The sequence below is a fragment of the Scyliorhinus canicula genome, chromosome 14 (genome assembly GCF_902713615.1).
Source record: "Scyliorhinus canicula chromosome 14, sScyCan1.1, whole genome shotgun sequence".
NCBI classification, from domain to species: Eukaryota; Metazoa; Chordata; class Chondrichthyes; order Carcharhiniformes; family Scyliorhinidae; genus Scyliorhinus; species Scyliorhinus canicula.
The window spans coordinates 159,588,512-159,601,490 of record NC_052159.1 but is presented as its reverse complement, the minus strand read 5'-3'; the positions used below and the strand labels follow the sequence as shown (position 1 = coordinate 159,601,490).

The 12,979-nt window shown below is 47.2% G+C and overlaps 1 protein-coding gene across 11 annotated transcripts in view; it reads right to left on the bottom strand.

Annotated features, from left to right (window-relative positions):
* Positions 1-12,979, bottom strand: part of arhgef7b (Rho guanine nucleotide exchange factor (GEF) 7b) — a 147,172-nt gene that overhangs the window by 37,761 nt on the left and 96,432 nt on the right. For 7 of the 11 annotated variants that reach the window (XR_005463188.1, XM_038818208.1, XM_038818205.1 and 4 more), the window contains one exon: positions 10,282-10,470. The exons of the other annotated variants lie outside the window; for them this stretch is intronic. Coding sequence is in view for 6 of the 7 variants with exons in the window: in XM_038818208.1 (XP_038674136.1) it covers positions 10,282-10,470 (189 nt within the window). In the remaining variant the exon portion in view is untranslated. The remainder of the gene's footprint in view (positions 1-10,281; positions 10,471-12,979) is intronic. 11 annotated transcript variants of the gene reach the window in all.

Genomic DNA, 12,979 nt, shown 5'->3' with positions numbered 1-12,979 from the left:
CACTGTTTACACACAACAGCAAGGCTTAAATCTTCAATGTAAAGAAATTGAATAATTGAGCAGCAATCACTTTTAATTACATCAAATGAACAATTAATACAGCAGAACGGTACTTATACCTCAAATCCCAATAAATCGGGGCATGCAAACTACAGCTCTGCAACTTCCTGTAACTGGGAACGTAACAAGCCCAGGAAACCCACAGCTCTTTCACTAAATATCTACCACCCCCTGGCTGTCCACTTTTAATTTTCTGGGCATGGAGATTTGGAATCGGCTGTTTTTAATGCCGTCGCCTCTTTTGTGAATCAATCAACAATCAGCACACCCAACACTGGTTACCATCACAATATGCTGGGGCCAGTTTCACATTTTAATCTCTAAGAACTAGACTAAGACTAGCCCAAGTGTAGGAACAACACAACCAGCAGATACGGGAGACTTCACACCCTGCCACCTGGGTGGAAACTGAGCGTTTCTCCCAGAGATGGAAGCCCTCGCTAATTGTTAAACTCTGGTGATGACCAATTATTAAAGTCGATCATTGCCAAAAATATAATTGAAGAGGGAACAATTGGTACTGGTTAGTGCCAGGATCTCAAAATACAAGGGAATTAATGGAAACACGGATTTAAATTTAAAAGCTTTAACCCTCAAATTGACTTTGATTGGCCATCACCACAGGTTAACAATTAGAAAGGCCTTCCATCTCTGGGATAAGCATGAAAGAGAAACAGCACTGTATCAGTTTCACATTTTAACACTGTCTCTGAATTTACCACATTCCTAACACACTATTTCATAAAGCCCAGTGGATTAAACGGATCAGTAAAGCCAGCTTGCGCGAAGTTTCTGAGGTACAGAATAGGAGTTTGAGTTCCTGACATAGGACAGTGTGTAATGAGAGTGTACATTAGGAAACCAGGGAGAATTCAGTGTATGGCGCACTACTTTCCAGCTGTTTACCTGCCCCCATTCTACCATCCTTTGTGTTGAGTTAACCTAGTCTTTCTTGCACTGGGCCAGTCACCCAGGGACCTTGAGTTCAAGTAGCACGAGGACGAGGTGTGAAATGAAATCTGCTCCCCTGTGGGCTGGCATCAAATAGTTTCCCCTGAAGTCTGTTGGATTGTCATAAAAACTCAACTTTACTAAAATTCTTCAGGAAAGGAAACCTGGTCCGACCTACATGCGATTCCAATAAATCCCGAAAAATACATGGGAGGTGGCGACACAGACTTTTCCCACACGTGAGGCTTGCCTGTGCCACAGAGTTAATTACATGGCAAGAATCATCAGAAAAAAATAATAATTTTACTGGATCCAAAATAAAAGAATTGCATTGAAAGAGAGTTGAGCACACATTAGCTGTTGAAATTTTGACTAGATGCAGCAAGGAGTGAAGAGTTAGTGAATGCTGGCTGCACCAGACTTTCTCCTTAAACAGTAACTTCCAGTGTGAATCAGGGATCTGGACAATTGCTACATCATGCAATACCATCAACAAGCATTCCAATAAATAACTGACCTTTTATCACGCACCCTACATAAATGAAAGCACCGAAAAAACAATTTCTAAAAAGTCCATTAATCCTGTTGCCAAATAAGAAGTTCTCTGTTTGTCTGCAAGTTGTTAGTTATATTTTGTGGGTATTAAAGAAATCAGATCAATGGAAAAAAATTCAGTGCAAGCCTTTGGTGTTTCAGGAATATTTTTCATTAAGTTGCCTGAATCAACAGCCTCTGGATTAACGGTAAACATTTACTCCTTAGAAAGTAAGGGGTTTAACAACTTGCCTTTTCTTTCATAAACACTGTTTTTGAAGTTAATGCTATTGCAGTCTTACTCAGCACAGTTACCCAAGTGGTAAAAATGTAATGCATAATTCAATGTAACTTCTTCCTTTAAATTTTTTTTGACCAGAGTCATTAGCTACACAAAGCAGTCATGAAGCATACAAAATAATGACAATAATTTCAACAATAGGAAGGTTTATGGCTATCAAGGCATTCGAGTCACTGGAGAGATGAAAGAAATGCCACATTTTTAATTACTGAGGCAGTTTGGTCATGGATAAGAAACGATTGACAGCAGCTGGAGTGGAGCCGATCACTTCGATATTTGCAATGAGGGCAGAGAAGATGTTTGAAAAGCAAAATAAAGCCCAAAATCTGCTCTTCTGGCCTCACTCACATCTTCCATATCTTTGAGCTCATCCAAAACCCCTGCTGCCCAGACTCGATCTTGCATCTGTTCACCCATCACCTCTGTGCCCACTCACCTCCACTGTCTCCAATTCCTCTGTGGCCTCACCCCTTCCCAACTCTGCAACTAGCTCAGGCTCTTCAACTCTCCGACAGCTCGGGGATATCCTGATTTTAACTGCTCAGCCACTGCCTCGAACACAGATCTGGAATTCGCTCCCTAAACATCTCCGTCTCAATGTCTCTCTCTGCAGCAAGCAGATGCTCTTTAAAATCTACGTCTCTGACCATGCTTCTGGTTACTACTTCAAGTGTCTTATTTTTTTGGCTTGGTGGCAATTTTTGGCAGAATTTGGCCTGTTGAAGCACCTCAGGAATTAACGATGTTAAGCGTGCTACATAAAGAAAGGCGATTTTATAACTTGGGATGTATTTACACAAAAGGTGTGTGTTGACGTTGCTTGGCACCATTGCTACAGTTCTACAGGTAGATTTTATGAATGAACACTCCCAGCAAGGAACCTCATTGACTGGAGGGATCAAGGTATTCACAGGTACCTCTCCCCACCGTTTCACTAGTTTACTGTCAGTGCACATTACTGAAATTAATTCCATAATTTAAAGAAAACTTAAATCCGGCAGCGTCACTTCCCCCTGACCCACAACAGGCAGCGTCACTCATCCTGACCCACAACAGGCAGCGTCATTCACCCTGGCCCACAACAGGCAGTGTCACAATCCTGACCCACAACAGGCAGTGTCACTCATCCTGACCCACAACAGGCAGTGTCACTTCCCCCTGACCCACGACAGGCAGCGTCACTCATCCTGACCCACAACAGGCAGCGTCACTCATCCTGACCCACAAGAGGCAGTGTCACCCACCCTGATCCACAACAGGCGGCGTCCCTCATCCTGACCCACAACAGGCAGCGTCACTCATCCTGACCCACAACAGGCGGCGTCACTCACCCTGACCCACAACAGGCGGCGTCACTCATCCTGACCCACAACAGGCAGCGTCACTCATCCTGACCCACAACAGGCAGCGTCACTCATCCTGGCCCACAACAGGCAGCGTCACTCATCCTGACCCACAACAGGCAGCGTCACTCACCCTGACCCACAACAGGCGGCGTCACTCACCCTGACCCACAACAGGCGGCGTCACTCATCCTGACCCACAACAGGCGGCATCACTCATCCTGGCCTACAACAGGCAGCGTCATTCACCCTGACCCACAACAGGCAGCGTCACTCATCCTGACCCACAACAGGCAGTATCACTCATCCTGACCCACAACAGGCGGCATCACTCATCCTGACCCACAACAGGCAGCGTCACTCACCCTGACCCACAACAGGCAGCGTCACTCATCCTGACCCACAACAGGCAGCGTCACTCACCCTGACCCACAACAGGCAGCGTCACTCATCCTGACCCACAACAGGCAGCGTCACTCATCCTGACCCACAACAGGCGGCATCACTCATCCTGACCCACAACAGGCAGCGTCACTCATCCTGACCCACAACAGGCAGCGTCACCCACCCTGACCCACAACAGGCGGCATCACTCATCCTGACCAACAACAGGCAGCATCACTCACCCTGACCCACAACAGGCAGCGTCACTCACCCTGACCCACAACAAGCAGCGTCACTCATCCTGACCCACAACAGGCAGCGTCACTCACCCTGACCCACAACAGGCGGCGTCACTCATCCTGACCCACAACAGGCGGCGTCACTCATCCTGACCCACAACAGGCAGCGTCACTCACCCTGACCCACAACAGGCAGCGTCACTCATCCTGACCCACAACAGGCAGCATCACTCATCCTGACTCACAACAGGCGGCATCACTCACCCTGACCCACAACAGGCGGCGTCACTCACCCTGACCCACAACAGGCGGCATCACTCATCCTGACCCACAACAGGCAGCGTCACTCACCCTGACCCACAACAGGCAGTATCACTCATCCTGACTCACAACAGGCGGCATCACTCATCCTGACCCACAACAGGCGGCATCACTCATCCTGACCCACAACAGGCAGCGTCACTTCCACCTGACCCACAACAGGCAGTATCACTCATCCTGACCCACAACAGGCAGCATCACTTATCCTGACCCACAACAGGCGGCATCACTCATCCTGACCCACAACAGGCAGCATCACTCATCCTGACCCACAACAGGCAGTATCACTCATCCTGACCCACAACAGGCAGCATCACTTCCACCTGACCCACAACAGGCAGCATCACTCATCCTGACCCACAACAGGCAGTGTCACTCACCCTTACCCACACAGGCAGTGTCACTTCCCCCTGACCCACAACATCTGTGCTGTAAAATCTATGATTCTGAGAGTTAAAGTGCTCCGAGGCAGAGAACGTTTGATAATTTTCTTCCATCGATTTGATCACTTCGACCAAAAGGAAATCAAATTCCTCCAGCCTCTGCGACCGAAGATTCAGTGGGATCACTACAGGAACGTGTTGGCTGAAACAGCCGATTTCTGAGGTTGCAATTCACCAGCAAGCTGTCAACGATGGAGATAAACAGGCTCTATCTGCTTTTCATTTAAAAAGCAATTTGACTCATCTCTCCAAATAAGAGCTGCATTTGCAAGTCCTCGAATGCCAGAAATTGCAAGTCGCATCTCCCAGGAATGCACAGAATCTACACCTACATATCCCACATCTGCTGAGAAGTCAGCCCCGGCATTCTGGGGTATGGTTACAGTAAGAAGTCTTACAACACCAGGTTAAAGTCCAACAGGTTTGTTTCAAACACGAGCTTTCGGAGCTCCGAAAGCTGGTGTTTGAAACAAACCTGTTGGACTTTAACCTGGTGTTGTAAGACTTCTTATTGTGCTCACCCCAGTCCAACGCCGGCATCTCCACATCAGGGGTATGGTTATAACAGCCTTACCCAAATTCAGCACACACCAGCTCCTGCGCAGGAAACGGTGCAACATTCTGCAAAGGATAACTTCAACAAGACTTGCAATAAACAATAAACTCCAACAACAGCAGCTTGTAATCCCCTTCACCCTTGTTGCAAATTAGTCTCCTGACAATTTCATATCATGAACAAACCAAAGAGATTTTACAAATGGCTTTGTTACATTGTGAATATTCACCAGAAGGAGGATCATCAGCAAGGGTTGTCACAAGATGAGAGGCTGAGTAAATTAGATCGATACTCTCTGGAGTTAAAACAAAGAGCGATCTCACTGAAACCTCCAAAATTCTGAAGAGGCTCCAAAGGGTGGACACACAGATTGTTTTTGTTGGTCGGAGACAACAGTCTCAGGACAAGAGGCCAATCAATTATGACAGAGACAAAGAGAAATATCTTCACGTCAAAGTGTTGTGAATCTTTGGAATTCTCTACAAAGAAAATACAAAGGAAGGAAACCAGATGGACAACCAGGTATCTACCTAGGCCGGCACCGGAAACAACGGCAAACCCAGCTCTACCGGCATTGCAAAGTCCTCCTTACTAACAGCCCTACAGTGCAGGAGGCCATTCGGCCCATTGTGTCTACACCGACCCCCCGAAAGAGCACCGTACCTAGGCCCACACCCCCGAAAGGCAATTTAGCACATTAGTTGGACTGTGGAAACGCACAGAGATACAGGGATACAGGGAGAACAGGCAATTGCCCATGGCTGGAATTGAACCCAGGTCCTTGGTGCGCTGAGGCAGCAGTGCTAACCACTCTGCCACCATACCACCCGAGCAACACCAAGCATCATGAAAAATGATCGTCAACCCTGGTGAAGCTACAACACAGGATACCTGAATACCAAACGTAAGCAGCAAGTAATAGGCAGAGCTAAGCGATTCCATAATGAACGCTTCAGATCGAAGCTCTGCTGTCCTGCCACCTCCAGCCGTGAATGGTGGTGGACAATTAAACAGCTCCCTGGAGGAGGAGGCTCCACAAATATTCCCATCCACAATGATGGAGGAGCCCAGCACATCTGTGCAAAACATTTTTTTAAATATAAATTTAGAGTCTCCAATTATTTTTTTCCAATTAGGGGGCAATTTAGCATGGGCAATCCACCTACCCTGCACATCTTTGGGTTGTGGGGGTGAGACCCAAGCAGACAAGGAGAGAATGTGCAAACTCCACACGGACAGTGACCCAGGGCCGGGTTCGAACCCGGGACCTCGGTGCCGTGAATTCATAGAATTTACAGTGCAGAAGGAGGCCATTCGGCCCATCGAGTCTGCACCGGCTCTGGGAAAGAGCACCCTACCCAAGGTCAACACCTCCACCCTATCCCCATAACCCAGTCACCCCACCCAACACTAAGGGCAATTTTGGACACTAAGGGCAATTTATCATGGCCAATCCACCTAACCTGCACATCTTTGACTGTGGGAGGAAACCGGAGCACCCGGAGGAAACCCACACACACACGGGGAGGATGTGCAGACTCCACACAGACAGTGACCCAAGCCGGAATCGAACCTGGGACCCTGGAGCTGGGAAGCAATTGTGCTAACCACAATGCTACCGTGCTGCCCTCTGTGCAAAAGATGAGGTTGAAGCATTCGCAACAATCTTCAGCCAGAAGTGGATGATCCATCTCGGTCTCCTCCGGAGGATCCAGCGTCACAGATGTCAGTCTCCAGCCAATACGATTCACTCCACGTGATATCAAGAAACGGCTGAAGGCACTGGATACTGCAAAGGCTCTGGGTCCTGACAATATCCCGGCAATAGTACTGAAGACTTGTGCTCCAGAACTTGCCGCACCCCCAGCCAAGCTGTTCCTGTATTTGCAACACTAGCATCTATCTGGCAATGTGCAAAATTGCCAAAGTGTGTGTCCTGTACACAAGAAACAGGTCAAATCCATCCCGGCCAATTAGAATCATAGTATTTCATATAATTTACAGTGCAGAACAATTACTGCCCTGTCAGTCTACTCTCCACTCAGCAATAACCTGCTCACGGACGCTCAGTTTGGGTTCCGCCAGGGTCACTCAGCTCCTGACCTCATTCCAGCCTTGGTTCAAACATGGACAAATGAGCTGAATGCCAGAGGTGAGGTGAGAGTGACTGCCCTTTGACATCAAGGCAGCATTTGACCGAGTGTGGCATCAAGGAGCCCTAGCTAAACTGGAATCAATGGGAATCAGGGGAAAACTGTGTTGGTTGGAATCATACTTGGCACAAAGGAAGATGGTTGTGATAGTTGGAGGTCAATCATCTCAGCTCCAGGACATCACTGCAGGAGTTCCTCAGGGTAGTGTCCTGGGCCCAACCATCTTCAGCTGCTTCATCAATGACCTCCCTTCCATCATAAGGTCAGAAGTGGGGATGTTTGCGGATGACTGCACAATGTTCAGCACCATTCGCAACTCCTCAGATAATGAAGCAGTCCATGTCCAAATGCAGCAAGACCTGGACAATATCCAGGCTTGGGCTGACAAGTGGAAATAATATTCACGTCAATCAAGTGCCAGGCAATGACGATCTCCAACATGAGAGGATTAAATCCCCCATTATCAACATTCTGGGGATTACCATTGATCAGAAACTGAACTGGACTAGTCATATAAGTACTGTGGCTACCAGAGCAGGTCAAAGGCTAGTAATCCTGTGGCGAATAACTCACCTCCTGACTTGCCAAAGCCATCTACCACCTACAAGGCACAAGTGAGGAGTGTAATGGAATACTCTCCACTTGCCTGGATGAGCGCAGCTCCAACACTGAAGAAGCTCGACACCATCCAGGACAAAGCAGCCCCGCTTGATTGCTCCCCCTTCCACAAACATTCAAACCCTCCACCACCGACGCACAGTGGCCGCCATGTGTACCATCTACAAGATGCTCTGCAGGAACTCACCCTGGGTTGCTTCGACAGCACCCTCCAAACCGACGACCACTACCGTCTAGAAGGACAAGAGCAGCAGATACCTGGGAACCCCACCAGCTGGAGGTTCCCCTCCAAGTCACTCACCTCCCTGATTTGGAAATATATCGCCGTTCCTTCACTGTCGCTGGGGCAAAATCTTGGAACTCGCTTCCTAACAGCACAGTGAGTATACCTACACCTCAGGGACTGCTGTGGTTCCAGAAGACAGCTCGCCACCACCTTCTGAAGGGCAATTAGGGATGGACAACAAAGCTCTGGTCTAGCCAGCGATGCCCACATCCTGTAAATTAATAAAAAACGGAGGGTTGTGGATGTGCCATGGTTGAATATTTTAACGCTGGGTCAGACAGATTTCTGATGTCTCGAGGGATTGAGGGATTTGGGGAGCGGGTATGAAAGTGGAGTTGAAGCCCATGGTCAGCCTTGATCTTATTGAATGGGATAGCAGGCTCAATGGGCTGAGTGGTGTAATCCTGCTCCTGTTTCCTATATTCACTGTTGTTCGCTGTCACTGAGAAACAGCAGGGTGATTTTTACTCCAGTTCTGTTAGAGTATTATGATGTGATTAAAAAGCAATCGATCGATGTACACTAGTTACGAGTCAGTTGAGTGATTCACCTTTAGATTCCCAGTCCCCCATACAGGACACTGTTTGATCTGGGCAGCTGCCTGACGTCGAAAAATTTACAAAAGATTCACTGGAATTGCAGAAGCTGAAAGTTTTGGTAGTTTTAAAATGTTTTAAAAAGGAGACTGTAATTCTTGTCTGAGACGGCATCGAACAAAAACATTAATCCACTTCTACCTAACCCTCTCTTTCCAATTTTAACCCTTTAAATTAAACTGTCTTTGTTTAAATAGTAGGAGAAACTTTTAAAAACAAGTTACTGTCACTCCCCGTGATTTCCACCAATCAACTTCTGTATATCCTCCAGATACTGTGGCCAATCTGTTCTCTTACTGTGAAGGGTACAGATTGGCGGTGTGGCTTCCACCGTGGATGGAACATCATTTGACACACAGCAAGTCATCCGACTTTGATACAAGAGGAGATTTCACAAGAACTTGAGCACTGGGTTCAATGGGTTGCTGCCGATTCTGATGGTCGGGCATCCCATGATGGTCAATCTCTGCAGTTTAGTCCTCAGTCAGTGATGTCCTCAATCCGATAACAAAGTCAGAAATCCTAGCCCCAATTTTCCCAGCGGTTTGCAGTATGACATTTTTCTGTATAATCCAACAAATCTCAGTATGTGTACAACCAGAGATTGTCGTCTAGCTTTAATGTAACTCCATGCATTCACTGCCACCTACAGTAGGTTTGTATACAACAAGCCTTTGATTTCAATATAATCCAGCAGTAATCTCGCCCACTCATAATACCGAATTACTATCAAAATATTGTTCAATGAGACGTCAACTACCATCAACAAGGGCAACAGAAGGCAGGATATTCAACAGCAACAGCTGAACAAAAGGATGCGCACAAATGCAAGGAGTACCATTGAGGAATTGTAATATTTTAGGCAAAATTTGCACTGACAATAATCTCAATTACTGAACACGATAATTCTGCCTTTCCCAAGTCTCTGAACTCTACTCACCTCTGCCTCCTGGTCAGTTTGCTCCCATACCCCCTTGCTTACTCATCAAGGCTCTTGGGTCATTGCTGGGCCCTAATTGCTACAGGCACTGGTCACCAACAAGCACCTACACATTGGTTGGCCATTCAACATGTGCATGTGTGGACTGTGAGTGCAGGCAAGCTACAGAGTATTGTGCAGAGCTCACCCAAAGTACACGTTTGCAAGGGGATCCAGTAGGCGCCATGCAAGAGCAGTAATCCTGCCTGATGTTTCCCTCCCTGGTCCAGGGCACTGAGGCCAACTGTAGCTCCATCTCCTCAACTGGCACAAGCAGCTGAAATCAGCAGAGACCAATGGAAGAGGAGTGTTCGCGTGCTCCCTGACTCACCGTCTTGGCGGGGTGGGGAAGAGGGGGAGGGGGGAATGGAACAGCCTCGGACAGGAGCTATACAATACCTTGACATCAACATAAGGACACAGTGTAGCAGGGATACATCACCAAACAACAAATTAACACAACAAGCAATTCTTAAAAACTGAACATGTCCTTAGTTCTGGTGAGAGATATACGAACAACAGCTTTTACGAGTTGTTGGTCCCATTCGATAACTGTGGGCCAGCCAAATACTGTCATAATCAGAGTCTTCAGACAGATCAGCAGGCTCCAAGCGGGAGAGGCTGCAGCGGCGAGCTGGGGAATCCAGGCTTGATAGATCATCGTCATTCAAAACATGATTATGCATCAAGTCAGTGCCTTGCCATGCTGAGGTGGAGGGGTGGGTGGGTGGGTGGGTGGGGGGGGGTGGGGTGGATGGACGGCGGTGGGTGCATTGCCGGACAGGGTGGGTGGGGGGGGGGGGGGGGGGGGGTCAGGTGAATGGGGAAAGAAAGTAACAAATGTAAAGGTGAAATTAAAGCAAAGGTGGAGTGAAGACAAGAAGGAGAGAAAAAAAACTGTTAGACTAGAGACAAATTGCACAGCAGGGCTAGTTTCAGAAGGTGCTCCCAACTTCAGAACAAAACATTTTCATAAACTGAAAAAGCATTAAAGAGCAAATTCCTGATCGATTTATTCACCTCTCGCACCCTGCCCACCAGCAACCCCCCACCCTCACCGGAATACTGATGTAGGGATTGAAGCTCAAAGGAACAGTGTGGTCACCCATTCTCTGATGCCTGCTGGAAGTGTGGACACACAGACAGTCTCCACCCCACCCCCTGAGCAGATCAAGCCATCACTTCAAAGCACAGTCACTTCCCCGCTATTTTGGACGCTTCGAGATTCCAGCACAAATTTCGATTCACAGCTGGCAATAAGTTATAGAAAAGTCAAGAATGCAAAAGAAAGTTGATTTTGAGGGGCACGGCTGAGAGTGTCATTAATTTACAGAGTGCAGACGGCACAGGAGTTAGATTTTCTGAATAAACACAGCTGGAGGGCCAAGGAAAGGAGGGTGGGGGGGGGAAGGGGAGGAGTGCTGAGGATTAAAGAGACTGAGGACGAGGAGGGTCAGCGGTACTGATCTCCACAGCCAGAATCACGACTCTACGCAGAATTTACAAAGTGGAAACAGGCCTCAGGACCATCCCCAGTCCTCGTTGTTTATGCTCCACACAAGCAGCATCCTGACCTTGCATGCATGCCCTGTTCCCATATCCTCTTCTGCACTTTTTCCTCAAACTCCCATCTAACCTGTTCTTAAAATGTATTATCTCCGGTTCAGCCTTTAACTCCAGTGCTGCACTCCAGTTTCACAAACCCCTGTGTAAATAAAGTTCCACCTGCTCCCTGCCCTAAATCTCAAACTTAATTTCATATCAATTCTCCCTCGCTCAAGATCTTCAACATCTGGAACCAGCTTTTTTCTATCTAATCTGTTCCACCCTTTCATAAAATGAACATCTCTTCATCAAATCACTCCTGAATCTGCTGATTAAAAAACACAAGAGCAGCTTGATAATTCTCGGCCACACTTTAAATGGGATTCAAATCTATACCAATAAATCTGTGCTGGATTTGCAATAACAGAACTACGATACTATAGATCAGAATTAAGTAAATCTGATCCTCCAGGTTTTATTTACACAGGATAAATGAGACCGGGTCGAGAATGCAGCGTGTGCAAGCTAAGGTAAACTGAGATAAACAGAAGACGCTGGGAATACTCAGCAGGTCCAGACTGTATCTGCGAGAGAAACAGAGTTAACATTTCAAGTCAAGGGCCTTTATCGAAACTGGAAAAAGTTAGAAATATAACACGTTTCAAGCAAGTAGAGAGAAAGGATAGGGGAGGGGAGGAAAGAATAAAAGGGAGGTGTGTGATAGGGTGGAAGATGAGAGAATAAATGGCAAAAGGGCTGATGGTAAAAGGCCAACGGAGGTCGGTAACAGGGACAAGTTAAAAAAGACAAGTCTACAGAAGGTGTAAATGGATAAACAGAATCATTCCTCGCACCTGCTGTCAAGCAGCAGAGGTTATGATTTGCAGCTATTGAACTCTACGTTGAGCCTGGAAGGATGCAAGGACATCTCATTATCATTCTCTGCCCCACTCTCACTCTGAACTCTGTGTCCTTAGCCTCCGACACTCTTCCAGAGAAGGTGAACAGAAGTTTGAGGAATGGGAGACTCCTTGGTCAGGCCACACTTGGAGTACTGTGTGCACTTTTGGTCTCCTTATCTGAGGAAGGGTGTTCTTGCTCTAGTCTAGAGGGAGTGCAGCGAAGGTTTACCAGGCTGATTCCTGGGATGATAGGACTGATGTACGAGGAGAGATTGAATTGGTTAGGATTGTATTTGTTTGTGTTCAGAAGAATGAGGTGGGATCTCATAGAAACATATAAAATTCTCACAGGGCTGGTCAGGGTAGATTCAGGGAAGATGTTCCCAATGGTGGGGGAGTCCAGAACCAGGGTCACAGTCTGAGGATACGGGGTAGACCATTTAGGAGAGAGATGAGGAGAAATTTCTTCACCCAGAGAGTGGTGAGCCTGTGGAATTTGTTACCACAGGAAGTAGTTGAATCCAAAACATTGTATTTTTTCAAGAAGCAGTTAGATACAGCACTTAGGGCAAACGGAACCAAAGGATATGGGGGAAAGCGGGATTAGGCTACTGAGTTGGATGATCAGCCATGATCATAATGAATGGCGGAGTGGGTCTGAAGAGCCAAATGGCCGCCTACTGCTCCTATTTTTTTGATGTTTCTAAACACTTTGCAGTGTCTCGCGCTCACTATCGAGCCCAACAGTTGCAGTCCATAATCTCTGTC